Source organism: Athene cunicularia, assembly GCF_003259725.1.
Source record: "Athene cunicularia isolate RWA chromosome 2 unlocalized genomic scaffold, athCun1 chr2_part1, whole genome shotgun sequence".
Lineage (NCBI taxonomy): Eukaryota > Metazoa > Chordata > Aves > Strigiformes > Strigidae > Athene > Athene cunicularia.
Window position 1 is genome coordinate 41,672,238 of NW_020799095.1, and position 26,254 is coordinate 41,698,491.

At 37.2% G+C, this 26,254-nt stretch overlaps 1 protein-coding gene across 2 annotated transcripts in view; it reads left to right on the forward strand.

Moving 5' to 3' along the window:
• The first annotated feature begins 328 nt into the window (after positions 1-328).
• Positions 329-26,254, forward strand: part of LARP4B (La ribonucleoprotein domain family member 4B) — a 37,687-nt gene continuing 11,761 nt past the window's right edge. For both annotated transcript variants that reach the window (XM_026842950.1, XM_026842951.1), the window contains exons 1-9: positions 329-460; positions 13,813-13,960; positions 14,153-14,305; positions 16,525-16,606; positions 17,542-17,678; positions 20,679-20,782; positions 22,576-22,686; positions 23,174-23,227; positions 23,583-23,792. In XM_026842950.1, coding sequence (XP_026698751.1) covers positions 380-460; positions 13,813-13,960; positions 14,153-14,305; positions 16,525-16,606; positions 17,542-17,678; positions 20,679-20,782; positions 22,576-22,686; positions 23,174-23,227; positions 23,583-23,792 — 1,080 coding nt within the window. In that variant the 5' untranslated portion in view covers positions 329-379. The remainder of the gene's footprint in view (positions 461-13,812; positions 13,961-14,152; positions 14,306-16,524; positions 16,607-17,541; positions 17,679-20,678; positions 20,783-22,575; positions 22,687-23,173; positions 23,228-23,582; positions 23,793-26,254) is intronic.

Below are 26,254 nucleotides of genomic sequence, written 5' to 3' on the forward strand. Positions count from 1 at the left end.
ATACCAGCTGATAGGAAGAAGTCCAGTCCGAATAATTAAAGTGAGAATCAAGTGAAACTGCCAGTGGCAGTTCCCTGCCTGGTGCAGTGGTAAGTGTTCATCTACACTCCCGAGGCAACCGGTGGCTGGGAGCTGAGTGTATCTACAAGATCTTTTTATCCTCTGCTTCTGCCATAATGTTTTATCTGAACATATAATCCTGACTGTGCTGTGGAATTTCTTTGGACCTTTGGTCTGAATCGGCATGGCATGTCTGGAATGGCTGTGGATTCTCATGAGTTCTAACAACCACTTACAGAATGTTTTTGTCTTCCTATTTCTGCAGCTTAAAAAGGTGACCAGCGAAGTTCTCTCTGAGCAGCCAAAAAGCAGACAGCTCATGACTTCTGATCAGGACACTAAAGTTGTGGCTGAACCGCAGGTGCAGCAAGTACAAGAAGTTAAAGACAGTTCTCATCTAGTAAGTATTGTAATTACATATTCCCCTGCATAAAACAGGGGGTTTTATGATGTCTTAATCAAAATTGAATGTCACAACGTTTTAGAAGACAGTTGGCTGATAGCATTGCAATATAAAATGCTAGAACAGATTTGCTGAAGGTAGCTAATTCTCCATACCTAGTAGGAGCATTAACTTTTCTTCAGTTGTACAGGGAATTTAAATAATCTGCAAGTTACAGCAGTTTGTATTCACTCATTTAAGGGTACAGGGCTTTTTTGGCTATTCAGGAATGGTGTTACCAGTCTCGTGTTAGGTTCTAGCTTACACATTAAAAGTGCAGGAAAGGCACTTGGCATGTGTCTGTAATTAGAAAAAGTAGAAACCCATACAAATAGGAAATTGCATTCTGTAACAGGAATTTTGCTCAGTCAGTTCTGCCAAATGGCACGTGCTGCTGCTTCTGTGCTATTCTGCTGGATCCAGTATGTTGCTTTATGGGATGCTTTTGGCAGATCACACAGCAGATAGTGCTGTGTGAATATATGTTGCAGTAAATGTTACACACATCTTCAAAAGGATTGAATACTTGATTTGTGTGTAAACTCTACCAATAATGTATTTTTATCTGTATATTGGGAAGAATGTTTCCTCTTGGGACATCTTGAAGGGTTTGCTTTCAGTGTATGTTCCTGATGGGTAATTGGCCGGTGCTGTACTAAGTAGCAGATGCTTGCTGTTTCAACTTAACCTTGCAGCAAGCAGTAAGGAGCATTTTGAAAAATGCTCTAAACTTTGCTTTTCTTTGCTAAGCAAGCTGGTGGAGCTTTTCTGTTGTTCCACCCCTCCCCCCTTTGTTTTATTCTGGGTTCTATTTTGCTCTGTTTTACCTCTCTCGGTGAATTTTGTCTATTTGACAGTAGAGGAAAAAAATTGAACTTGCTTTTGTGCCATATTTTTGAAAGTTGAGCTTTTGTGATTCTTTTTGTTATTTTCCCTGTACTCAAGGCATTAATTCCAAGAAACCAGTGTGTAAGCTTGAATAAGAGGCTCTTGCGAATTTGTTTCAAAAGCTTGGAACTGTCAGTACACTTTCAGCAGGTGCATTAGTATTAATTTGATTAGTCTTCACATTGATACTAGTTCTTTTAATTTGATGTACTAGAATTTTTATAAGCTATCTGAACTTGGATCTAATTTCTGTTCTTTCATACTTACTTAGACAAAGCAAGTAACCATTTCTTTCCATTTGAGAAAATGTCTGCTTTTTTCCTTAGTAGAGGAGACTAATGTCAATTTGGATATCTTGGAGTATATCCATAGTTCTATAATGGTGCATTTCAAATAACTAATTCTTTTGAGATTAAAGCTTTTCCTTTGAATATTTTACTCCATAAACATGAGACCTGTAGCTTATTAAGCTTTTTAAAGTTATACTAATATCACACTCCTGTATGCACAACATCAGATGGTTATTTTGTTGTATGAGAATCATTGCCAATATATGCTATTAAAAGTGTTTTCAGGATGGTCCATTCCATAATGCATGCTTGCATAAGTATATTTTGTCAGTGCTTCAGGACTTCACATTCAAGTTTTTGGCAACAAGGCTATAGTTCAAGGAAAACATCATGGAGTACGGGAAGAAGTTGGCAAACCAAAATCATTAAGACACTTTCAACTTTCCAGAAATGTGGTAGAATGAAGAAAAACTTCTGATATCCTGACTTGATTGCATTTAGACAGTACATGCTCCATGTTAACTGAAAATCACCTGCTGTTTCTTGTGTGTTTTATTTTGAGATCAGAGGGCTAGACGGCATAAAGGTATAGATTCACACCTGTGGTGATCCCTACTTCAGTGTGTATTTGATATGGGATCATACTGCCATGCTATTTAGTGAGATTTCTAGGAGTCTTTTTTTTTTTATAGACTTAAAAGAAATCTGCTGAATTACACTACCTAGCTATTTTGGTTATGCTGTTATACTAGACTCTGGTGATACCTAGTCTGAGTGCTTTTGTGACAGTTCAGGAGGAAAGTTACAGAATTTCTACTGGGAATTTTGATATGCCTCTGTAGACCCTGGAAAAATAACTCCCTATATTCTAGCCTTTATTTTGAAATGATTATATAAAGTATTTTTGTTACACCTTTAAATACTATCAGTAAATAAAGTTTTGTAATTATGTCTCTAGTTGATCTGTTTTCTTTGACAGGAACAAAACATGAGTTATACTATTAGTAATGTTGAACAGATAGTCAATAGTGACTGAATTAGTGGAAGTTTTGATGGTGTGACAGAACCCTTCAGAAATCACTTTTCAGTATTGTTTGTTAATGTTACAGATGTCACTTGTTTGCTAACAGTTGTGGTAAGGGAGGCAAAGTAATTTCTTCTGCCTTGAAGTAATTATAAAATAATATGCTATTTAGTGCCTCATGTAGATTGATCACAAGCCTAGTATGGTTCACTTCCAACAACAGTTCCTCTTGAATTTGGCTGATTTTAGTAGTATTGAACAGCAGAATTTCAGTAGTTTTGCATGCAAGTTGATTGAAGGAAGTTGGCAGCTTGAAGATCCTCATAAATTTCTTTTTAATAGTAGTTTACACTTACAAGTTGGAGGTAGATAATTTAGAGAATACTAGCACAATCTTAGCTTTGATAACTTTGGGAGTTAAATATGCTGGTATTTCTGGCTTTTTTTTTTTAACCTAGAAGCAGGCTTTTGTCACTTCAGGTGACAACTGTCATTGAATTTTCTTTTTTTGTCCCGATTGACAATTATTCTTTCTGAGAAGGCCCTTATCAGACTGGACACAGGGAAGTTAGTGTTTAAGAAATGTTTCACTCCTTTTTGACTCACTTCTGTTTCCTTTTTGATCAATAACACTTTGCTGCTAGAAAATTGAGGTTACTCTGAGGGAGCAGGCCAAGACCTAGATCCCATGGTGGAAGTAGTTTATATGACCTGTCTCTGCCAGACAAGACATAAGTAACATTTAGTGCTAAAGGTATGGTCTTTTTCCTTGGTCATTGGTCCTAAACTCTTCCCCTGATGTGCCACATACATTTGAGTATGTGGCCTCTTAGAGCACCTTCTAAGGACAAAAGAATTTTCTTTCTTTGATTGGCTGAATTGACCTGATCTGGAAATTTGAAATTAACTTCAGAAGAGATTTGTGTCATCAGGTGGCAACAGGTTCTGCAAATTATGGTATGTTGCAGTGGAGGATGTTACCATGGAGCTGTTTAAACTTACTGTCTGATTGTGATATGAGTGTTACCCATTCTCTCCCTAGTTGAATAATTAGGTGAAAAGAAAATGAAAAATAGGTGCTGTCATGGGCTTCTGTTAATGGGAATTCACACTGAAGTGGTGTGCTGGTTTTTGTCAATGCTTATAGGTACTGTAAATACAAGTTCAATCATATTGTTGGTTTTAAGAACAAGAAAAATAGCTAGCGAGTCAGAAAACTTAAGATGGGACTTAACTGTACTTCCTAAAATCCTTTTGCATAGGAGGAAATATGGAAGGATGTCTCGGGCTCAGAGCTGCTGGGTTATGTTGCTCAAAAATCCTCTTGTAACCTATTCAAGAATAAGCCTCAGAATAAAGAGTAAGGAAATTTGATTTACTAGTCTAATATAGGGTCCTGTGTAACAGTTTAGTGGAAATTCAGTATAGCATATAATCCTCAGATCATTTGACAGTATTACATACAGTATGTGCCAATTAAGAGTTAAGTAGCAGTTTGTATAACATGTAGGTGATATTTAATAATTCAAGAGGTCGTGAATAGCTTTAAAAGAAAGATGGGAGGATTAGACCTTAAACTGAACATGTACAGTATCAGCATCATAAAGGATCAATACTGCTAAGTGTTCATTCTTTCTGTCACATTATTGTACATTTAGACCATTAGAGAAGTGCTGAATAGTTCTGCACCTCTAGATGACTTCTAATGCTAATGTTTAATTGCTTTAGTGTGTAAAATGTGCATTTAAACTCAACAGTCCATTTAACCTTGATGTATTGGAGGGAAAGTTAAGCTTTCTGATCGGCTGTTTCTAAAAATCGGCAGTAGTGATGTTGTGATGCTGCTCATTTTTCCCTGAACTGGTGGTGATTATGACATCAGGTATGGCCTGGGAGTGCAGGATAATCACTGTTTCTTCAAGACTAGATATGGCAGCATGACCTCATTATAGAAAAAGAATAAATGAAGTTGGGTATCAGAAGGTTGTAAGGACTGTTTTAACTTGTGCTGTTGTAACTTTAAAGCGAGACTTTCGGTCTGTAAGCCTATATATGAGGAGTAGGTACATGTAGAAATGAAAGTAGATGAGCAGGCATGTTCCTGTTAATAAGCATGTTGACTTTTTGCCTTCTGTGTAGGTGTGTGCGGGACATAGATCTAAAATACTTATTAAAAAATATAATTGTTCAGGTTATGGAAGTGCTGCTTCAGAGCAGTTTTGTTTCATGGAGAGGGAAAACCTGTTTAGGCTTTGAGTACATGAGAAATATACCAGAGCCAAGATATGTATGTATAAAGGAAAAAATCCAAAATAAACAAAAGCCACTCCCCCCAGCTGAGCTGGGCTCTGAAGTGGCAGAACACAAGTTCTGTTAAAATGCTTTTCAAGTCAGGTGGCAGTGTTTAGCTTAGCCAGAAGGTTTTTAAGACTTACTTATTCTTAGTAGACTTACTAGAGTCTTAGATGTTAACCAGCCTCAGGTGATGTAGCATAACATGTATGGTATTTTCTGCTTAAATTTTTTTTGCTGTCTTTTTTTAATGGTGATCCCACAGTAAATAGTATTGAGAAATGTGACTTAAAGGATGTACACTATATGTGCTTAAAAAAAGAAATTATCCCTCTCTTAGATAAAACAAAAGGAACAAGTACAAAATGTGCCTTTGCACATAGGGAGAAGGGTATGGGAAAACTGGAAGGAATTTCTGCTTGCTTGAACTGCTTCACCCATTTTCTCCCCATTAGTTGATAGCAGAAGTGCTTGTTAAGGGACTGGAAAAGTGGACTTTGGCCAGGTCCATCTCTTAAAGGCACTTAGTTCCTCTCTAGAAAGCATGTAATTAGTAATGGTTAAATCAGAGGGAAAAATCTTGCTGTTTGTTTACCTGACAGGGGAGTTTTCTGAATAGTTGTAAACTTTGCAAATATTACTGTGACTTTATACTGACATTGAAAACAGTTGAACTGTTTGCTCGTGGCATTTCTTCAGAAAAACTATCATAAGTAACTCCCTTTCCCTGTACTTGGTTCCAGGGAATACTAAAGAGTGGAGGGACTTGGCATAGTTGTAAGTCTGGATCCAAGCATGTTGAATAACTTTGTTCGAAGGGAGAATTAAAAAAAATGCAGCAGATGGCAGCAATGATGCATCAAACTTCCTGTCCTTGAGAACAATCTATCTGCTGGCACTTTGAGTATTGGATAAGGGGGGAGGGGGCAGGGCAGAGTAGTCTTCCTCTTTTCTTACTTTGCAATTTCAAAGCAGACTTGCCGAGGAGAGGATGTATTCCCTAGCCAGTTCAGCAATTTTTTTTTATGGTCAGAGGATTAGTGGTGAATAGGAGGTTTCCCCTGAAAGTTAGCCAGTATGGTTCTTTCATGTATACAAATCTTAGTCTGCCTATGGCATTTAAATTTATATGGCATTTAAATATATGGTAACCTGTGTTTAAGAATCTAAAGCACATTATTTTTTTTGTGATTCATTTGTCCTATGAGTAGAATACTTGCCTGGGGAGAAGAAGCTACATTGCCAGCTCTGTTACAGCTTTGCACCTTTTTGTTACACAGTATTTATAAAGAAAAGTAGGATAAGAAATGACTCAAGTATTCAAGTACCTTGGAAAGGCTTCAGAGAAGTGAACAGAAGCATTTCACACTATAAAAGATTCACCTCTACTCTGTTTTATGCTGGTAAATGTGAACTCTACTACTATTACTACAGGAGTGCTTCATAGTAAACGCAGGGCAGACTAAAGTTAAACATCTGAATTTCTAGAGCACTTCTGCAGTGCTCAGTACTACCTTGTACTTGAAAGTTGTTATCGTAAGACTGAGCAGTTTGGGATACCAAGAGCTTTTTGTATTCTCCCTGATCTTAATTTTCAGTGCAGCATTTTTTTCTCACTTTTCAGGTTACAACCGGAAACAAAAATGTTTGTGTCTTTTTTTGGTTCATGATTTTAAACAGATGTGAACTTAGTTTGCCAACTAGATATGAATGAGTAAAATAGAAACTGATGCTTAATTTATTTCTATGTTGATAGTAAATTTTCTGTCGGAATTAAAGTGAAAGAGATTGAAAGGAAAAAGTGACTGTGAGCTTCTCTGACAAAGATGAATTATTTTTTCTTGGAATTTTGGGAACAAAGCAGGAATCTTGCAGTGTAGCAGTGATGGAGACCATATAGAAAACATAGATAAGACTGTATCATGTCTTATGCCTTACGCACACTTGCCATGACAGCAGCTGTAAAATAAGTCACAGTGACATGCAAAAAAATATGTAATGGTACTGGAATATTAGAGCATGGATCTCTTAAGCAGCTTTTACTCTACAAGTAAAGCTTACAGTAGAAATTAAAGTAACTCTCTTAGTTGAAAGACAACTGCTTTAGCCTTAGTACCCCTGTATACTGCTATATGAATACAATGAAGGCAAATTGCCAGTCTAACTTAAAACTCTAGTTCAAGTACTAGAATTAAACTTGCCATAAGGTGCACAACCAATTGAAAAAATAGCACTCAGTTCACTCTGCAGCTGAAAGAACATTTCAGATAGAGTTTAATAGTCTGTCTTTGTCTTCTGTGTTTTCAATATCTTCTATGTAATGGTGTAGAGTGGTGCTGTAGTGTTACATTCTGCAGGCTCTCTGAAGGAAGGGGTCCAAATTTGAAAGAATGGGTTATAGAGGAGGTCTGAGTGATGTACGGTTATGTAAAGGCAAGGAAGAACAACTCTGTTTAGAGCTGAGAAGGTTGTAGGGTATTTTCAGCTTTTATTGGGGTTTTATTTTTGAAGAAACAGAACCACTTTCTTAGCAAGCAGGGGGACTTAACAGCAGTAGAAGTCTTCCAAGATGTATTTACATGTGTATAAACATGTTCTAGCTGTCATAAGATCAGAAAGAACTTTGTTTATGTACAGCAAAGAAAATTTACACTAGGGACAGACTTTTAGAAGAACTAGCTTTTAGTCAAACTACCTTTTAAATCAGTCTGAGGGTTTTTTTTTTAAAAGAATACGCAAATTTTTTGGAGGTTAAGTATAATTAATTCTGCCACAGTACCATGGCTAGATGATCTTGAGGCCCCCTACCAGTGCTGTAAGTCACCGAGGGACTATGTATTCTTTTTTTTATGCAGATAACAAATTTTTAAAAAGGCTTGGAACAGTTAAGTTTCTGATAACGTACAATAGCTGTTTAATGGAATACATGAGGTATTATCTATCTTTAGCTTGTTTCTCCTAAAGAAGTAATCTTGGTGTAGATTCAGCTCTGGGGGAAAGGAGGAGGAGATAATGGTCTGAAATGTGTTTGATCTGGTAGCTTTCACTAGTTTAGTCTTCAAATCAGATTTAAATATGTGAAGCCAGAATGCATTGTCTTTGTATGGAAAGCAGGAGTTGTATTAAATATGAAGGCAAGCACTTTTTTGGCACACACAGAAATGGTGAAAGATGTCATTTAAATATTTTGATTTGGATGAAGGAAACTCTTCAGGAAATTAAACAAAGGAAGTTCATAAGACTTGGTAATACTTGTAAACAGACTATAATCTCATTAGGAGAATTATTTGGCTTGAATATTACAGTGCATATGATGAAATCCTAAAACATTGCTCTGCAACTGGGATTTGGACTTTGAGTGGCAATGACATATGAACCTCTGCATGGTTTTAAAGTGTGCTATTTTTGGCAACTGGGTGTTGGCTTGTCTCCTCAGTAGCAGCAGAAAGTTAGTTTAGTGTATAGAGGAAGGTGATTTGCAATGAGAAGACTCCTCTGACACTACTTGTTAAACATGGGCTGCTGCTTCAGTAAAGAATTGAGTAACAGCACGAATGAGGAGAAAACTGGCTTGTTACAAAAATCTGTGGAAGAGGAAACACAAGAGTCAAGGATAAGTAAAACTTTATATTCAATTTTAGGAACTGTGGAAAGTCAGGATCTGCATACAGTGGGAAGGACGGTTAATGGGGCAGCTGTGATAGTCGGCATTGAATGCGTTCGTAGAGATGATTGTCCAGCGTCAAATTCTGAATCTGGGGTTTGGGATAAAAAAGCAAAATATCCATCATACAAAAGCATGGAGAACACTCCCTGTGAGAGGTCTAGGAGACCAAATGACAGACATTTTAGCTTCTTTAATTCCTTTAGTCACCTCCTAAAGGTCCCTGGTGCATATGGAAATCTGCAGAAAAGTAAAGAAAAGAAAGATAGGGTTATTAAAGAAAGAGCACCTAAGAAGTCTAATAGCAATGGTCAGCACATTAACAATATAGAAAATATTAATAGTAATATTAATAATGAAAATGTATCTGCAGAAGAACACTGCTTGTTTGATCGTATTTCTATTTCACATGTACCAGATGTCCTAGGCAAAGGCTTACCGGGTGAAATTTCCTTAAATAGAAATTTTCTGGAGGGTTGTGCAGTTATGTGTGACCGTTCAAGGCAGAATGAAACAACAGTGAACCTTGAAGACAACAGGAGTGACAGCCTACAAAAAGTTTCAAGTTCATATAGAGAGATATCCCCAACATTTTACTATCTTGATGTAGACAACAGACAAAATACAAAAGATAAGGAATTTTACAGTATTTGTGTTGTAGATGCTGAAGATCTGAAAGACGATGAAGAGGTGCCAGCTACTGTGTGTGAAGAGACTGCAGCAGTCACAGATAACTCAGCTGTTACTGATGAAGGAATGTGCAGCATGGCACGACCTCTAGACACTGGGGAAGAATTTCTAGTGCAGCAATCGGCACAAGTGGGAGCTAAGTTTAATTCACAGAAAGAACTGTTTTGTAAAAAAGAGGATAGGGCAAACATGCAGAAAAAGGAGACAAATGAGTATTGCAGCATAGACATCCCATCTTATGATAACTTGCTGGCTAACAGGTGTCAGGTGCATAGGTTAAATACTGACAATATGGTAACAGATGGCTTAAGAGTGCAAATATATGATGAAGTTGTCCCTGAGAATAAACAAGTGGAGCTATATACCATAGGTAATGCTGTCAGTTGGAATGAATCACTTCACAGAGCTTGTGATCATGTAAATTTTGCAGATGCTGCTGAAGAGGACCCATACAGCCCTAATTCAGAAAATGTAAAACACAGTAACAGTATTTGCAGTGTATTGTTAAGCACTGGAGTATATAATTCAGGAAGAATTGAGGGAAGTCATGATTCTGAGAGTGTACCCTCTGGTTTAAGTAGGCATCCTTCAAGTGTTGTAACGGAAACAAATACTGAACAGGTGACAGAGAAGGTGAGGGGTAACTTTAAATTATCATTAGAGTTACATGAGATGGACAGTGATTCTTTTTTGGTGAGTCAACATGTAGAAAAACTTGCTGAAGAAGACTACCTCCGAAAGCCAAAAAGTGAAGTAAACTCAAATGTGGAAGAGAAAACATTTCAAAGAATGTATGGTGAGAGCCAAAAGCTTGCTTCTGACTCTAGTGAACATTACAGTGTTTTGGAAGAATTCTTGAAAGATAAAGAGAAATATACAGGTACAGTTTTGCATAGTGGTGAAGCTTTGAATGTGACTGAAATGAAGGAAAACTTAGAAGAAAGTCCTGATTTCCAAACTCAAATTAAGGGTCGCACTGAAAACAAGGCATCAACTGAAGGTGCAAACCATAGTGGCATGGAGCAAGATGTCTGTCTGAGTATCATTGAGCTAAAAGGTAACATGCTTGAGCAAGCTGGTAGCTTGAGTGGAACTTGTTCATGGGTAAGTGATGGCACTTTGACAGCTCATGAACTACATAACACAAGTGCAGGTGAAATGTTCCTAAAGGGAAACAGTCTAGAATCTCAGATTTCACAAGAGTCACCAGGGAATAAAGGTAAAGTAAGGAAATATTCAAAATCACATAACAAAACCAGTGTCTCTTCTGTGTCTCTGGAACACGAGGATATGAATAAAGTGGATGTGAACTGTAGACAGGATGAGCAACAGGATGTATGTTCCTTCCATGCAGTGGAAAATCAATGGAATTTGGGGACCAAGTCAGCCAAAATAGCTAGAGATGTAGTAGAATCTGTAAAACAGACAAAATTTGAAGTTCACCTAAATGAGACAATTGATAACAAGGCAGAAAATGTAGAACAGAATTTGGGTGCTAACACTGATAGTGATAAAAACATCTTAAATTGCAGTAAAGGCTTGATTCATGATCAGAATACTTGCTCTAACTCCACTGTACCTGTAACTTTGGACAACTGTATGTACGAGAGTGTAAAATTGATAGATGACACTAAAAATCTGGAAGATGCCAGTAATCTCTTCCATAAGGCCCCTAATTGTTTACCTTCATTGTGTCAAAATTCATATTCTCATGTGCATGACAAACCAGCGGAAGAGCTCGAGTTATGTCACTGTGCCAGTCCAGAGCCAGAAGACAGGAACACCCATGTTTCTGTTAGGCCTTATCCTGAAGTAGGATCTGAAAGTCATGAAAAAAGTGTGTGTGATGTAAATGAATGTGATCTTCGGGATGGTGAAATAAAACAGTGTGTCAGCATCCAGTCAGGGAAGAACCTCATTGGTTTTAATATGTCAGCTGGGAATTCAGAAGCTTTTACCATGGGGAATTTAAAGCAGTTAGAAGTCAAAACTACTGAACTGAAAAACACCAGTTATATATTAAATACTCAAACGAAAGACTTGACCACAAGTTGGGAACAAACACAGTCAGATCACAAGATTTTCTCAAACAAAGAACTTGGAGTTTTTGTTGACCCAGAGCAGGTAGACAAATATGCTGCTACTCCTTCCTACGAAATACACAGTGCCACTTCTAGTGCCGCAGAATTTCAGCAAAGCAGCAAGCAGGGTGTATTAGATGTGATGGAAGACATATCAAAGGATCAAGAGCACTCCTGTGAACTGGACAGACAAAATCCCCAAGGTGAAATATGGTCACACTTCATCAGTCTTCAGATTGGCAATGATGATGGGACAAATCAGCTATTTTCTGACATAGTTACCGCTGGTAATGGTGAATATCTGATGAGCTTTTTATGGAATAATACCATTTCTAACAATGCTGTGAAGAATGACAGATTACATACTGTTAATGAAAACTTCCAGAAGGAACCTGAAGATTTAACAGGTGCTTCGTATGCAGTGGGAAAATACCCTTATCAGCTGCTAGCACCAGAAAATGTTGATACTTGGGGATGGCAAGATAAAGATGAATTTGTAAGTATTCTGCAGAAGTGGTTTGATCTTAAAGCTGGAGCTAGGAATTGGAATAAGCTGAGTCAAACTGTGTTTTCATTAGATAATTAACTACAGTATATGTTATTTTATCCTGAAGCTGACCACTCTTTCCTTTGCAAAACTGAATGCTACACAGAATGTAGTAAGACAGTATGTTGCTGAATATTGATTTTTTTTTTTTTTTCTTTTGGTTCTATTTACCTTGTGTGAAAGTTTAAATGTTGGGCAAAATATCTTGATCTCAATTCTAGGTGAACTTGAGATGAACACTTTAGTATGCAAAAGGGAAACTTTCTACAGACTTAGTAGTGCTCTATTAGGAAATAAGGAAATAATGTTTGTGGAGTTCCTGAAATCTTAAAGTTTTTGCTTGGTAGCAATTAGGAAACCTTTTGTTCACTTCTGGAGATGATCCTCCAAAGTGCTGTAGAGGCTTCAAGAGGAGCGTGAGGCATGAGCTAGACTGGATCTTGGCTAGCTGGGGTAAGAAAGAAACAAAGCTGACCTGCGGGAGCTGCTACCCCTCTTCCTTCCCTGCTGAGCGGAGCCAGTGTTTAGTATTGTTCTCCACACCGACTGCAACTGCGTTACAGTAGCTCTTCTGACTTTGCCCAGCAGTCGCAGTGCTGGCAGTGAATTGCACTAAAGGTGAAGTTTGCTATCTCCTGGGGGAACTTTTTGTATTAAAAATGGAAACTGATGGAATTTGCTGTTATCTTTGAATTCTTACTATTCAAGTAGTTATGTCAAACACTTGCACTTTTTGTAACTCTTTTCTCTATCATGAAGTAGATGTCTTTAAGATTCTTCAGATCTCTTTACTTTCTGGATATGTTTTCTGTGCACTATGATAATCTGTGTCTGAGTGCTTGTGTTTAAGAATAATTAAAGCTTCATGGAGTTTTGAAGTGCCTGTCTTAAACTCTGTAATGTTCCTAGCATCATTAAATCCATAAAACAAATTTTAACATATTTTTTGGATATGTTATCGTGAGCAATACTCTTTCCCAATATAATAATCATTAAAACAAACCAAAGATATTCTGGGTATGGAATAACTTAGTGGGTTTTGCTGAAATATTAGCAAAACAAGAGAGAATTGTGGCATGTTACTATCAAAAAAGTGTTGATGTTGGCACTGCAGAGAGAAGTCTCTCTGAAGCACAAATAACAGCCATTTATGTAATGGCTATAACCATATGTGACCATTAAATGTTTCAATTTCTAATCCAGGTTAAAGGAGATTGGCCTAAGATGATTTAACTGGGTGTAGTAATTTTTTTTGTCCTGGCTATGGGAAAACTAACCTAAATTTTTGTTAATGTTCTGGCTTTTCTCTTGAAGTAATGATAGAAGTTGTTGTGCACATCTCATTGCTTTCAATTTTCTGTAAAGCTTGATTACAACCGTCACATGTTTAAGTCCAGGAAAAAGAACTAATCATGTGCTTTTGTATTTTCTTAAAATTTTTTGTTATTTTGCAGAAACAGATACAACAACAATATAGTCAACATTGAGTTAACATGTGTATTGGAGAACTGCCTGAAGTCGAGGGCAAGTACAGGTTGAGTTAGTCTGTCAAAGGCAAAGGACAAAATGTTTATTGTAGTTTGCTCTGCTTGGCTAGTCTTTTCTGGTGATTCTTAATCAAGGAAATGAATTTTGTGCTGCACAATTCAGTTGGATTTGTACCTGAAGCAATTAGGGGATAGCAATTCAGTTAATATTATATTCAGATGTGAAAAAAACTTAATACAGTCATGAGTTGTACATTTGATACTGTTATTTGAAGCTGTACATATATACACACAGATGTGTGCTGTGCATCCACAAAGAGCATAATCAAAGCATTTTCTTTTTGTAGGAATCGACCAAGGTTTCTGAGTTAAACCCTAATGCAAAGGTATGGGGAAATCATATGTTACACTTGGAAGCAAGTGGTGCCACTGATGGTAGTGTGAGCAAAACGTGGGAAGAAATACCTGACCAACCTCCAGATACTTGTAAAGAAGGTATGGATAAGAGTTTTTATACGTTGCTCAAGCAAAAGGTGAAATTCAGTACAGAACTTCCTCAAATTTAATTTCCTGTTAAAATAATAAATGCAAATATGTAAGCAACTTTACTTCAGATTCAGTTTTAACTATGATGTTACTGTGATTAGAAAGAATGCTTTTTGAATGTGTTTGTCATCTCTGCTGCAGGACTGGATGCCAACGGTGACGGTGACAAAAAGCATCAGAATGCAGTGCTGACAGAGCTGCCACCAGCTGTTTCGGTGTCAGATCAGACAGATATGAACCCTTTGGCTATTGATCATTCTGAGTATGAGTCTATGCATGAAACCACCCAGATAGGTAAGAGAAAGCTAATATTTGCTTGGATTTGGTTTAAAAAAAGAAAACAGATTTTGAGTTGAACAGTGAGCATCTGTTTAAAAAAAAAATGACAAAACCCCACAAAAAAACCCCAACAAAACAACGAAAACTGAAACAAAAAAAACTATGTCACTTTTGTTGTTCAATATTTGTTCTGTAAACAGACCCCAGAAAATCCTGTCATTTTTGCTCTCAGGTTTAGGCATATTTGGAAACCAGTCTCCTGTTTGAGTATAGGCCCTGTAAGATACTGCACGAAATCTGTCATAAGTTCTGGATATAATAGTATTGTTTTCTGAAATGTTATTCACAATGCAAGTCCCTCGTGTAGACATTTACATTTAGATACCTACCTAAACTTCATGTTTCTAGTTGGGTCAGGTACCAGGGGAAATTCACATACCATTTGTGTCTCAAGTAGGAATGTTAGTATGTTGAAAGATCACTCTTGTACTTAAGATGCTAAAAAAAGCAACAGTTTAACTTGTTTGCATTCTTTTTTTAATTAACTTGCATGACTTTTTTCAGTGCAACTGTTAGTAGCTATAGTCTATACCAGATGGCGTGTTTTCAGAAACTTACAGACACTAGCATAGAGGTTCAGCCATGCTTGAATTTCACTGAAAGGGACAGAAGGTCTGCAAGATGCATGTAGGATTACTACTTGAATGGAGATGAGGGATGGGAAAGAGGAAATTGTGCTGGGTGTTTCTTCTTCATGAGAGATCTGCTTCTTGTTCGTTGTGCATTTTATAACATGTATTTTTAAATATTTTTAGTTAAAATAATTTTTACTTTTTTTTAATAACATGTATTTGAAGTGACTAGTATAGCATCCATAATTGTTAGAAATCGAGGCAGCACAGTTGTGGAATCATCCTTGCTTGTGCTGAAAATTACAAGTTGTCTTTGACCCTTCTGCTTATGGCTACTATTGGGGAATATTAAGTAATAACTAGCAAATAGGAAGTGATATTAATGGTGCCTAGCACCCTAGATGGGAGCAGCGTTCCTCAGCTTAGTGTTAGAGAACTTGTCAGTGTGTCCTTTACATGCTCAAAATAGTTAACTTAGAAAAAGAGTCATATAGTTTTGTAAAACAGCTGAACAGCAGGTTGGATCTATTCCATTTGATGAATAGTAACATAAGTGATCCCAACTCTGAAAAGGTTTTTATTTGTAATGATTATTTTTTAAAATGCATATAATTTTGGTCTTTGATAGATTTTGGACAAGGAAGAAAGAGGACATAGGGAAGGGAGATAGTGATTAGTACATGATATGTGTGTTTCTCAGGTGTTGCCATTATCCACATCAGAATAGAACATGTGAAGGACAGAATGGTGGAAAGAAATTAGAAGTTGCTTTAGGAAGAAATGTTAAAGGAGAGCTGAAGGAAAGGATGAAAGTTACTGAAGAAGGGAAGGGTATCAAGGGTAATAGCTGGTGTGAAATCTTTTTAAAAAACCCTCTATATAATATGTTACTAAATGTTTTATGAATCTCTAAAAGCCGTGCTAAACTTCTGATCTTTAAACAGTTCTCCCACTGACACTATTAGATTACCTTCAATTGACTGTATATTGGGTCTAAACTAAAACGAACATGGAAGTAGTATGTTCCATGTGATAACTTTGAAACTTCCAGATGTAAAAAAAGCCATTCATTTCTCCTTAACCAAGAGGTTAACTGCTCACATGTCTGTTGTTAATTGATTGGATATCTGCTGATATTTCATAACTACATTTTTGGAACTCTTTTCTCAATTAGTCTGTTGGGAATTTAGAGTGAGGCCTGAAGTATGAAGTGCCCCCATTATATTTCTTAATTGCTGTATTACTCAGGGCTTAGTCAGCTAGAAACTGGTTAGTTTCCTAAGACTGGAAGACAGATATATGAGCTAAATCAGTGTAGTATTTGAGATGTGTTTGTAGCTGCTTTTCTAAAACTGCTTCAGATTTTTACTTATATGGAGAACAGAGGTTAACAAGTGAAGTCAGACATGATTTTTCTTTTCTGTCTTAAAAAGTGTTCCTGTGCAATTCTGGTGGGTGGTGAATTAACACACAATGAACATTTACTGAATTTGATAATTTGTTGCTAGTTATACAGCCAGTAGTATACGTGGTGGCTTGATCAAAATATCTATTGTGTAATATAGTAGAACTAAATTTTAAACTTCGGTATTTTAATTTTAGGTGGAAATGAACAGTTGCAGCCAGAAGGTCAGGAAGATTTACGAGAATTACTGAAAAAAACACTGGAATTCTGTTTATCTAGGTATGTATATACCTAAATGTAGCAAACTGGAGGATAACTAACAAGATCCAGTACCTAGCTTGGCATGTATGTTAATACATTTCTCAGCTGTCACTTAAAACTGAGTGGAAAGAACAATAATTTGGTGAAGTAAAACAAAAATTTCGGAGTGTTCTATTGATGTACCTCTTAAAGCTTACATGAAGCTTCTGGGCCTAAAATATTAACTAGCAAATATGTTGTTTTGAAGTAAGAGTAGTTCCAATGAGCTACAGATCAGGTGAATTTTTGTGACTCTTACTGTTTTTTCAAATTAAAACAGAGTAACTTAAACCATTTGGTAAGCTTTGTTTAATAACTTCAAAATTTGCTTTGGGACAAAGTAGAATTTTGTATGTGCATCCGTAGATCCTTTTATATAAGATATATAAGGGTGTTTTTATTTTTTTATATATATATATATATATAAAAAAATAAAAATGTAAATTAAGGATCGATTAAAAAAAAAATTAAGGCTCTGAATCATACACATTTCAGTATAGACTGATGCAAGATCGTCAAAACAGTTAAGTTGTACTTCATTATTCTCAATGCTTGTGTCTAGATAAAAACATCCTAAACACATGTCTTAATAGCCTAGAACAATTCCTAATCTGTACACTCCTGCATAACCAGTTAGTCAGTGGTCATTTGAATTCATACTTATAACAGTGTTACATGTTTGTGGGGGTAATGTGCTGCCTAAACAGGAAGATGGTAATACTGTTGCATGAAGGGAAAAAAAGACATTTGAATGTTTTCTAGGAAGTGAAATACAGTCAGTGAACAGACTGGGGAGTTGGTGAAAATGCCAAAACCAAAACTTAGTGTAGGAATTTGTGTGATGACTTTTGTCTCAAGTTTATTGGCAAAATTACATCTATGACATTTCCCATTCTTTTTTTCTTTTCCAACAGAGAAAATCTTGCCAGTGACATGTACCTTATATCACAGATGGACAGTGATCAGTATGTGCCAATTATGACAGTAGCAAACCTTGATCATGTCAAGAAACTCAGTACTGATATGGATTTGATTGTTGAAGTGCTGAGATGTAAGTAAAAATACGTCAATGCTAGAAAGTATTTTGGCTATTGCCGTAGGACTATTAACCCATATTTTCAACCTGTCTTTTATTATGTATCGTTAAAATGCCATTCTTTTCTGTAAAGCATTGAATAGAGCAGGCAGCTTCCAGTTTAGACCATCACAATTATATGATTGCAGTTTTTATCAAAGCTATTTCACATTTGAGGTATTGAGTAATGAATGATTTGTGTAAATGAGAATAACGTGAGTTTAAACTGTGGGATGTGGTGGGACAACTCACAGCGCCGGAGGATCACGATGGATGGATATAAGCTGTTTTGTAGAGACAGGCAGGAAAGGTGGAGTTGGGCTGTACATTAAGAGGAACTCGAATGTAAAAAAGTCAACTATGGTAATTGTGGAAGCCCTCTCTAATGCCTCTGTGTCAAGATCAGAAAGGTTGTTTCCAAGGTGAGACTTAGAGTTGGCGTCTGCTACCAACCTCTGAACTAAGACATTAGGACCAACAAAGCGATATTTGGGTCACTTAAGCAAGCTTCAGGTCAACAGAACTTGGTTCTATATTTGTTGGAAGAACAGTACAGCAGCTCACATCCATCAAGTTCCTGGAATCTGTTGAGGACTGCTTCCTCATACAAGTGCTAGATGTGCTGACCTGTAATGAGACACTGCTGGACTTGCTACTCACAAACCAAGAAAACCTACTTTGTTACATCTTGGTTAGTATCGCCTTGGTTGCAATGATCATGATATTGTGGAGTTTGGGATCTTGCTGAGCATACTGAAGGTTAGTACTAAGACCAAGGTTTTAAATTTTAGAAGAGCAAATTTGAACTTGCTGAGAGCTCAGTTGGGAGGGATTCTGTGGGAAGCTTCCATGGAGAATAAAGGAGCTAGTGAGTGCAGTGCTCTACTGGAGGTACAAAACCAGTTCATCCCTTGGCTTAACTGTAAGCTTCTGAATCTGCTCAAAACCAAGAAGGAAGCATACCAGAGATGGAAAAGCAGATGTATAACCACTATAAGGGCATTATCAGGGTGTGCAGAGATGCAGTTAGAAAAGCAGCAGCTCAGCTTGAATTGAAATGGGCCAGAGATGTCAAAAACTACAAGAAAGGGTTCTTAAGGTATGTAAACAGCAAGCAGAAACAGAAGAAAAATACTGGCCTGCTGTTGAACAGGAGAGGTGAGTTAGTCACCAACAAGGCTGAAAAGGCAGAGGTTTTCAACACTTACTTCACCTCTGTCTTTACCAGCTATGCTGGGCCCCAGGCCTTGGGAAAAAAATCTGGGTTGATGGAAACATAGATCCACCATCAGTGAACGAAGGAGTTGGTATGCAAACTGTTAAAGGAGCTTGACTCCTACAGGTTGATGAACCCTGACAATACCCACTTGAGGGTGTAAGAGAGCTGGAGGATGTTATTGCAGGGCTACTTTCCATAATCTTTAAGAAGCTGTGGAGATGGGGGGATGTCCTATAAAACTGGAAGAAGGCTAGTGTTACCTCAATTTACAAGAAGGGCTTAAAGGAGAATCTATGAAGTTACAGGCCCATCAGTCCTAGTTCAGTCCCTGAAAAAGTTCTGGAACAAATCCTCCTGGGGGGTATCACAAGTCAAATGAAGCATGTGGCTGGGAAAAGCCAGCACAGATTCACCAAGGGCAAATCGTGCTTGACAAACCTGGTTGCTTTCTGTGACAAAGTAACCTGCTCAGTTGATGTGGGGTGAGTAGTGGACATTGCCTACCTGGATTTCTCCAAGGCTCTTGATAAGGTTTCCCACAGCCGCCTCCTAGAGAAACTGTTTTGTTACAGTCTAGACAAGTGGTCTGTGCGGTGGGTAAAGAACTGGATAACAGGCTGCACCCAGAGGATAGTGGGAAATAGCTCCTTTTCAAACTGGCAACCTGTCACAAGTGGGGTCACCCAGGGATTGATAATGGGCCCAATGCTGTTTAATATCTTCACAAGTGATCTAGGTGGTGGAGTCAAGTGTACCCTGAAGTTTGCTGATGATACCAAGCTGAGTGAAGAAGTGGACACTTTGAAAGGGAGACTTGGATAGGCTGGAAGAGTGGTCTAACAGGAATCTTATGAAGTCCAGCAAGGATGAGTTTAAGGTCTTGTACCTGGGAAAACACAATCCAGGAATGCAGCATGGGCTGGGGAGCTGCCCTGTGGGAAGGGACTTGGAGATCCTGGTGAACAACAAGCTCAATATGAGTGAACAGTGAACTGCAGCAGTAAAGAAAACCAACAGAATGCTGGGCTGCACCAGCAGCAGAGATAAAGTAGTCTTGGCACTTGTCAGGCCACACCTGGAATACTGTGTTTAGTTTTGGTCCCTGCTATGCAAGGAGATGTGGATAGGCTGGGGAGGGTCCAGAGAAGGGACACAAAGATGGTCAGAGGACTGGGAAGCCTGCCATATGAGGAAAGGCTGAAAGAACTGGGTTTGTTCAGCCCTGAGAACAACAGGCTTAGGGAACACCTTATCACCATGCTCCAGTATTTAAAGGGTGGCTACAAAGAAGATGGAGATTTCCTTTTTACAAGGAGTCAGGTGGAAATGATGAGTACAAGTCACTCCTGGGGAGATTCCGGTGGGACACAAGAGGAAAATTTTTCACAATGAGAACAATCAACCAATGGAATAATCTTGGCAGGGAAGTGGTGGACACTTAAGATTCAGCTGGATGTGGTGATGTAATGTAAAAATCAAAAAAGCAATGTGCGCCATAGAAGAAAAGGCTAATGAACGGGTATTTTCTAGGCTAGGAGAGTAGGAAGAGTGTGGAGATTTTAAGGAACATGTCTATTCAGTTTCATATATTTGAAAGTATCCTTAGCCATCTTCTGCTTGTTTTTTAATGTTCAAAAAAATTTTGAAGTTGAGCACAAAAAGCTTTGCATTGTACACAGTGCCTACAGCATCTTTGGGTGTACAAAGCTATTATGATTTCTGACAGCTAAAAGACATATTGTTCTTTTCTCTCTTAGCATTGCCTTTAGTCCAAGTGGATGAGAAGGGAGAAAAAGTTAGGCCAAATCAGAATCGCTGTATTGTGATTTTACGTGAAGTACCTGAATCTACCCCCATTGAAGTAAGTGTTTAATTACTCAGTAAAAAATGCTTTCACATCTAGGATTTATAAGTTAATTTCTTCCAGATTTCAATAAGCATATTCCATTTCTTACTACATGGTTAGTTAGTTTCTAACAAATGTTTCTAAACCTTAGTTTATTATGTGTGTTTGGATGATCGTTACATTTGATAAAAGCATGTTGCTCATTGGAAGACTGTTAAAACCTGTAACTCTTCAGAGGGTTGAAAAACTGACTGTGCTGTGTTTGGTAGAGATACCATGATTTTCTTGGACTCTGGTTTTATCCGTATGTACTTAGGGCTCAGCTCCTTGGAGAAATAGCAAACAAATGAATGAAGATAAGTCTTAAAATGCAAAATGCCACTGCTGTACCTTGAAGCTTGTTAGGATAAAGTACTAAAGCTTTGCAAACATTTCCATAATGCTGAGGCTAGAGGTGTTAACAAGTTGCTAAGGATCTCCCCTGGCTTGTGGAATGAGTGTGAGAGTGGAGAACTTGATTCTTTGAAAGATATTTAAAGCAACTCGTATAGCTGAAACTGACTAATGGAAAAACTGGAAAAAAATAATTGGGCCATAGATTAAATCATCTTGAATTTTTGAGGAGGAGGCAGCAAAGATTCTTGATGATGGGTAGATATTTTAATATCTCTTCTACTTAATTTTTCAAGAAAGAATAAAGATTCTGAAAGAGTTACTACTTCTTGTATGAAGACTATCAAGAGAAGTACTGCAGTTTAAAAACTTATAATAAAGTGGCCTTAAACAGGAGTATGAAACAAAATGCTAAAAGGAATTGGAGGGGAGTAGTTAAAAATGGTATGTGCATAGCTTAGAAATATCAGCTGCTTTTAGATTTCTAAATGAAATGTAACTTTTCAAGGACTGCCTAGCCTTTAATATTGTAGGGGTTTCTGGTTTTTTTGCTGTCATCAGTTTGTCAGGTTGGATACATCAGCACTGGGTTGTTACTTTTAAATGCTTAACAATGACGAAGTTTCGAAGGAGTCTGTTTTCAGAAGAGGTGGTCTAAAGCAAAGTGGTTTGTTATGTGTTTAAATATGCCAGACTGGAAAATCTAGTCTTAACTGGCTAAATAATAACAGGATATTTAACTGGTGTAGCATGTCAGGCTTTATTTAAGCAGCGAAGTTGCAAAATGCTATAAGGACTCCCAAGATGTGTTGCTTTTTGATGCTGCTCTCCCCCACTCTGACAATAATAAGTAATAGGCAAACAAATTAAACCAAGTATAATGTCCAAGGTGTGTTGTTTTTTTCTGTAGAAACTGATTGTTTTTGAAGTAACATAAACCCTGTTTTGAATCTATTAATCTGTAGAAACTTGAGTTAAAGTGTATCTCCAGGTTTCTGCTCAAAGGGCAGGACTCTACTATCCCATACAGTATGGAGAAGTTTTTGTGCCTCCAAGGTTCTGGGGACAGGGAGGAAATAGCCGTTTTTTGGCACTTGATTCCAAATTTAAGTGTATCTCTATTGCCTAAATAGCTTATCTCCCCAGATGTAAAGGGAGCAGGCAACTTCTACTTGCAGTATGGCCTTAGATGATGCTTGCTTGAATTCTTTCTAGTTAGCAGGGAGATTGTAGAGAGCTAACACTACTGCAGGTGTTCTGCAGCTTCAGGTCTGTTTTGTAAGTCTGAAAGTGGTTTTTATCTTCCTTACCTGGAGTTCCAGAGTTCTGCACTTTAAATTGCTGTTTTCTTCTGTCCATCTGTTTTTTTTCTCCCATCTTTTTCTCTCCCTTCTTATGAAAACCACTTTCCTTAGGAGGTCGAAGCACTTTTCAAAGGAGATAATTTGCCTAAGTTTATCAACTGTGAGTTTGCCTATAATGACAACTGGTTCATCACATTTGAATCAGAAGCTGATGCACAACAGGTAACACTATTTTTTTGAAGCATTTTAGAATACAACAGTAAAAAAGGGTGGGGTGAGGGTAGTTTATGTGGTAAACTATATTACAAATGTGTAACAATTTCAAAAGAATACCTAAGCCTTTAAAACCAGTACTGCTTCCCCTTAGCTAATATCCAGTTATTGGTACTGTTAAACATAATGCTATAAAAGTTTTATCTTGTTCATATATCCTGGCTTCCAGACCAAACCTATAATTTTTTTTACTAAGAACACTGTTTTGGATGACACATTAAAATGCTTCAATCCTAAGAATTAAAATCTTGTTTTAAATTTATTGAAGCACTTCTGAAATGGTAACTTAAACCTTGATGAATGCAGATTATGTATGAGGGTTTTTGATAGTCTAATATTAGCAAACACTTCAAGAATTATTGTTAAGCTTAGCCTGTCAAAATTTAATTTTCTGTTTAAATTATATTTAACAAATTTTATCATTACTTTTTTAAAGGCTTACAGATACCTGAGAGAAGAAGTGAAAACTTTCCAAGGAAAACCAATTAAGGTTAGTACAGCTGTATGGGGTTTTCTGGGGCATATGTGTATATGTACTGTTTTTATGGGGCTCACTGTGTTTTCTAATGTAAATTTAAGTGGTGTAATCTCAGCAGCCATTTGACCTGGAGATGGGTTTTGAAATGCAGCACATGCCATTTTACTTTTTCTTTTCCTCCTTTCTGGCAGTTGTATACCCATCCCAGCATCAGGCCAGCAGGGAAGCATTCTGCTATTCCTGCCTTCCTTGAAGGAGAAAGCAGTGACTGACAAGTGTCCAGTAAAAGTTTTGAGAGCTGCTAGTTTGAGCCATCCTGCTCTAATTTGAAAGGCTGCTGTAATAAATAATATAATCTCCTTTGCAGGCAAGGATAAAAGCAAAGGCAATAGCTATAAACACATTTTTGCCAAAGAATGGATATAGACCTCTGGATATGAACCTCTACACACAGCAGCGTTACACAACATCCTTTTACTTACCTCCAGTATACAGTCCCCACCAACAGTTTCCATTGTACAGCTTAATTGGCCCACAGACCTGGTCAGCCACGCACAGCTACCTTGACCCTTCATTGGTAAGTCTTTCATTATGAAACAGTTGCATTCTTTTCAAAGTTAGTATTATTTTCTTAAGAAATCTTGAGGTGTAGGAAGCATATGTATCCTGAAGTACTGATTCTTCTTGAAAAATAGTTCTTTGAAATTCTTCCTGTAGTGGGCAAGATAAATTATTTGAAAATTGCACCAGATCTCAAACTGCACTGATTCTTTTCTTAAGCTTTAAGTTTTTGAGGTAGTTCTTTACTCAAGATTATTAAGATCAAATTAAATCTTTGCTAAAGATTTGTTTTAGTTATGGTTAAAAGCCTCTTTAGAAATTAGATCTTCAGAATATGTACGTGAATACTAGAAAAAGCAATTCTGGTATGTACCGAATAACCTTAAGGGAGTCAGATAAATAAGGATAACTTCCAGCAGGAAGTTAACACTCTGAATTACCCTATTCAGCATGTTCTTAAAGCAAAATTTTTTCTGTGCAAAAGTAACATCTTATTTGCTAATGAAAAATAAAATTACTTTTGCTAATAAAAATAACTCAAAATTTTTAAAAATTAAACAATTTAAGGGGGCTACCGGTAAGCCTTAGAGCTAGGGTAGCAGTAAGTCCTTATATACTGTAATGAGACATCCTGCAATGCTGCTTCCATCATCTCCACTGTGGCAGTCCCATCAGAATTACTTTGTCCCCTTTTAGTCTGCCTTTGTTATCCTACAAAAACTAATATGAACATAGTTTTCCATAACAACTGGAAGACTAAGGTTGTCCTGTGGAACCTCTTTCTTCTACTCTGTAAATGCCTCTTTGCTTGTGGCTAAAAGAAATGAGGGTAGCAGTGCTCAAAATTAGAAGCTTTTTGGAGGTTTTTTGGCAGAGGATTAAAGTGTCCTTGAACAAACTTCAGCAAACTTCCTGTGTACTGAACAAGGAGCTAATTAAAAAGTTGGTGTGGTAAACACTTCACATATAAGGACGGTAGCCAGAGCTCTTGCCGGAGAAGGCTTTTTAAAGGAGATGAAGAATGTGGAGGAGGCAAGGTAGCATAGTAAACATTGTTACTCCAGGTGAAAGGCACCTTATTAAGCAGCAGTGAATGTGACTGTTTCTCTATATAAACTAAGACTGACTATAGCAGTCTTACTGTGGGGCAGTGAAGTAGTTGGATGGTACTGGTATAGATGATGTAGATTAATTGGCTGCAGGTTCAAGCACAGCGTAGTGTGTATCTGCATTATGTCATCTTAAAACTTTTTGTATTTCAGAAAGCTTACTAGTCCAGGCCTTTGGGGGAAGACAGTACAAGTTTGTCAGCATTAAACTTCTCATACCTTTTTTAGTAAAAACAGAAAATGAACTGGCACAACTTTGCTTATCACTGTTTTGCAGCATAGTCGTTGATTAACTGCATTCTGTGTACTTTGAAGTAATGTGATGTTTCTTGAACCTGTTATAGGAAAAGCTATATTTAAATACAAATCACTTTTAAGAACAGGGACCACAAGGAACAATGACACAGGAATAATTTTCATAAGACAGGCTTTTGCATGTAAAGACTTGTGTGTAGATGCAGCAGAAGGTTTTTTACTTCCGTTATTGCATGAACGCTAACAGAGCTGTCTCATCTCTAATTTGAGATTAAATACACCCAGTAGTGCGGGCATACAGTTTTAGTTCTGAAACTAGAATGTGACAACACACGTCCTCAAAATTCTAAAACTACCTACTTCTTCATCAAGTATTTAACTAGATCTTACCTCAAATACTATTGTCCTACTCGTAAAAAGAACAGTTGTATTTTCAATGAGCTGGGTGACTTCTGTGGAGAAAGCAAATTGATGCTTTTGATATTTATTGGAAAATTACTTTTTTCTCTTCCAAAAAGATTATCCTTACAAAGAAAGAAGGGGCAAATATTGCAAGTGTCCCTTTAAGCAATGAGTTAAACTGTTTTCCTTTAGTATGTTCAATGTCTTCTCATTATTCAGGTTCAGTAGTTGCTTACTAGTTTTGATTGAATTTTACAGCATTCAAGTTGTAACTATTAAAGCAGAAAGCACTTCAAAGCAGTATTTTGATGAAACCTCATTCCTAAAATAGCTTTATTAAACTCTTAATGGCCTATTTTTGGAGTCTGAGGTAGCATTTGCTGTCATGTGCTAGGATAAGCTAACAGTAGTTTGGCATGACAGCTTTGGTGTTAAATTTTATTTTTCATTGATTGGTGATTTGCTTTACCTTTTACAAGAAAGGTTAGACAAGTTTAGTTACCTTTACAAGAAACAGTCTTAATCACGGCTGTTTCTCATGGTTTAAGTGTAGAAAGAGTGCTATGTGGAAGTCTTAACTGTTCTGCATTTTATTTTCAGGGGGAGAAGGCAAGCAAGTATTTGCTGTTGCTAGATAACAACACTTCCTAACTGAAACTCACTCATACATTTAAAAAAAGAAAAGTGTGCTGGTGGGGTTAGAGAAATTACT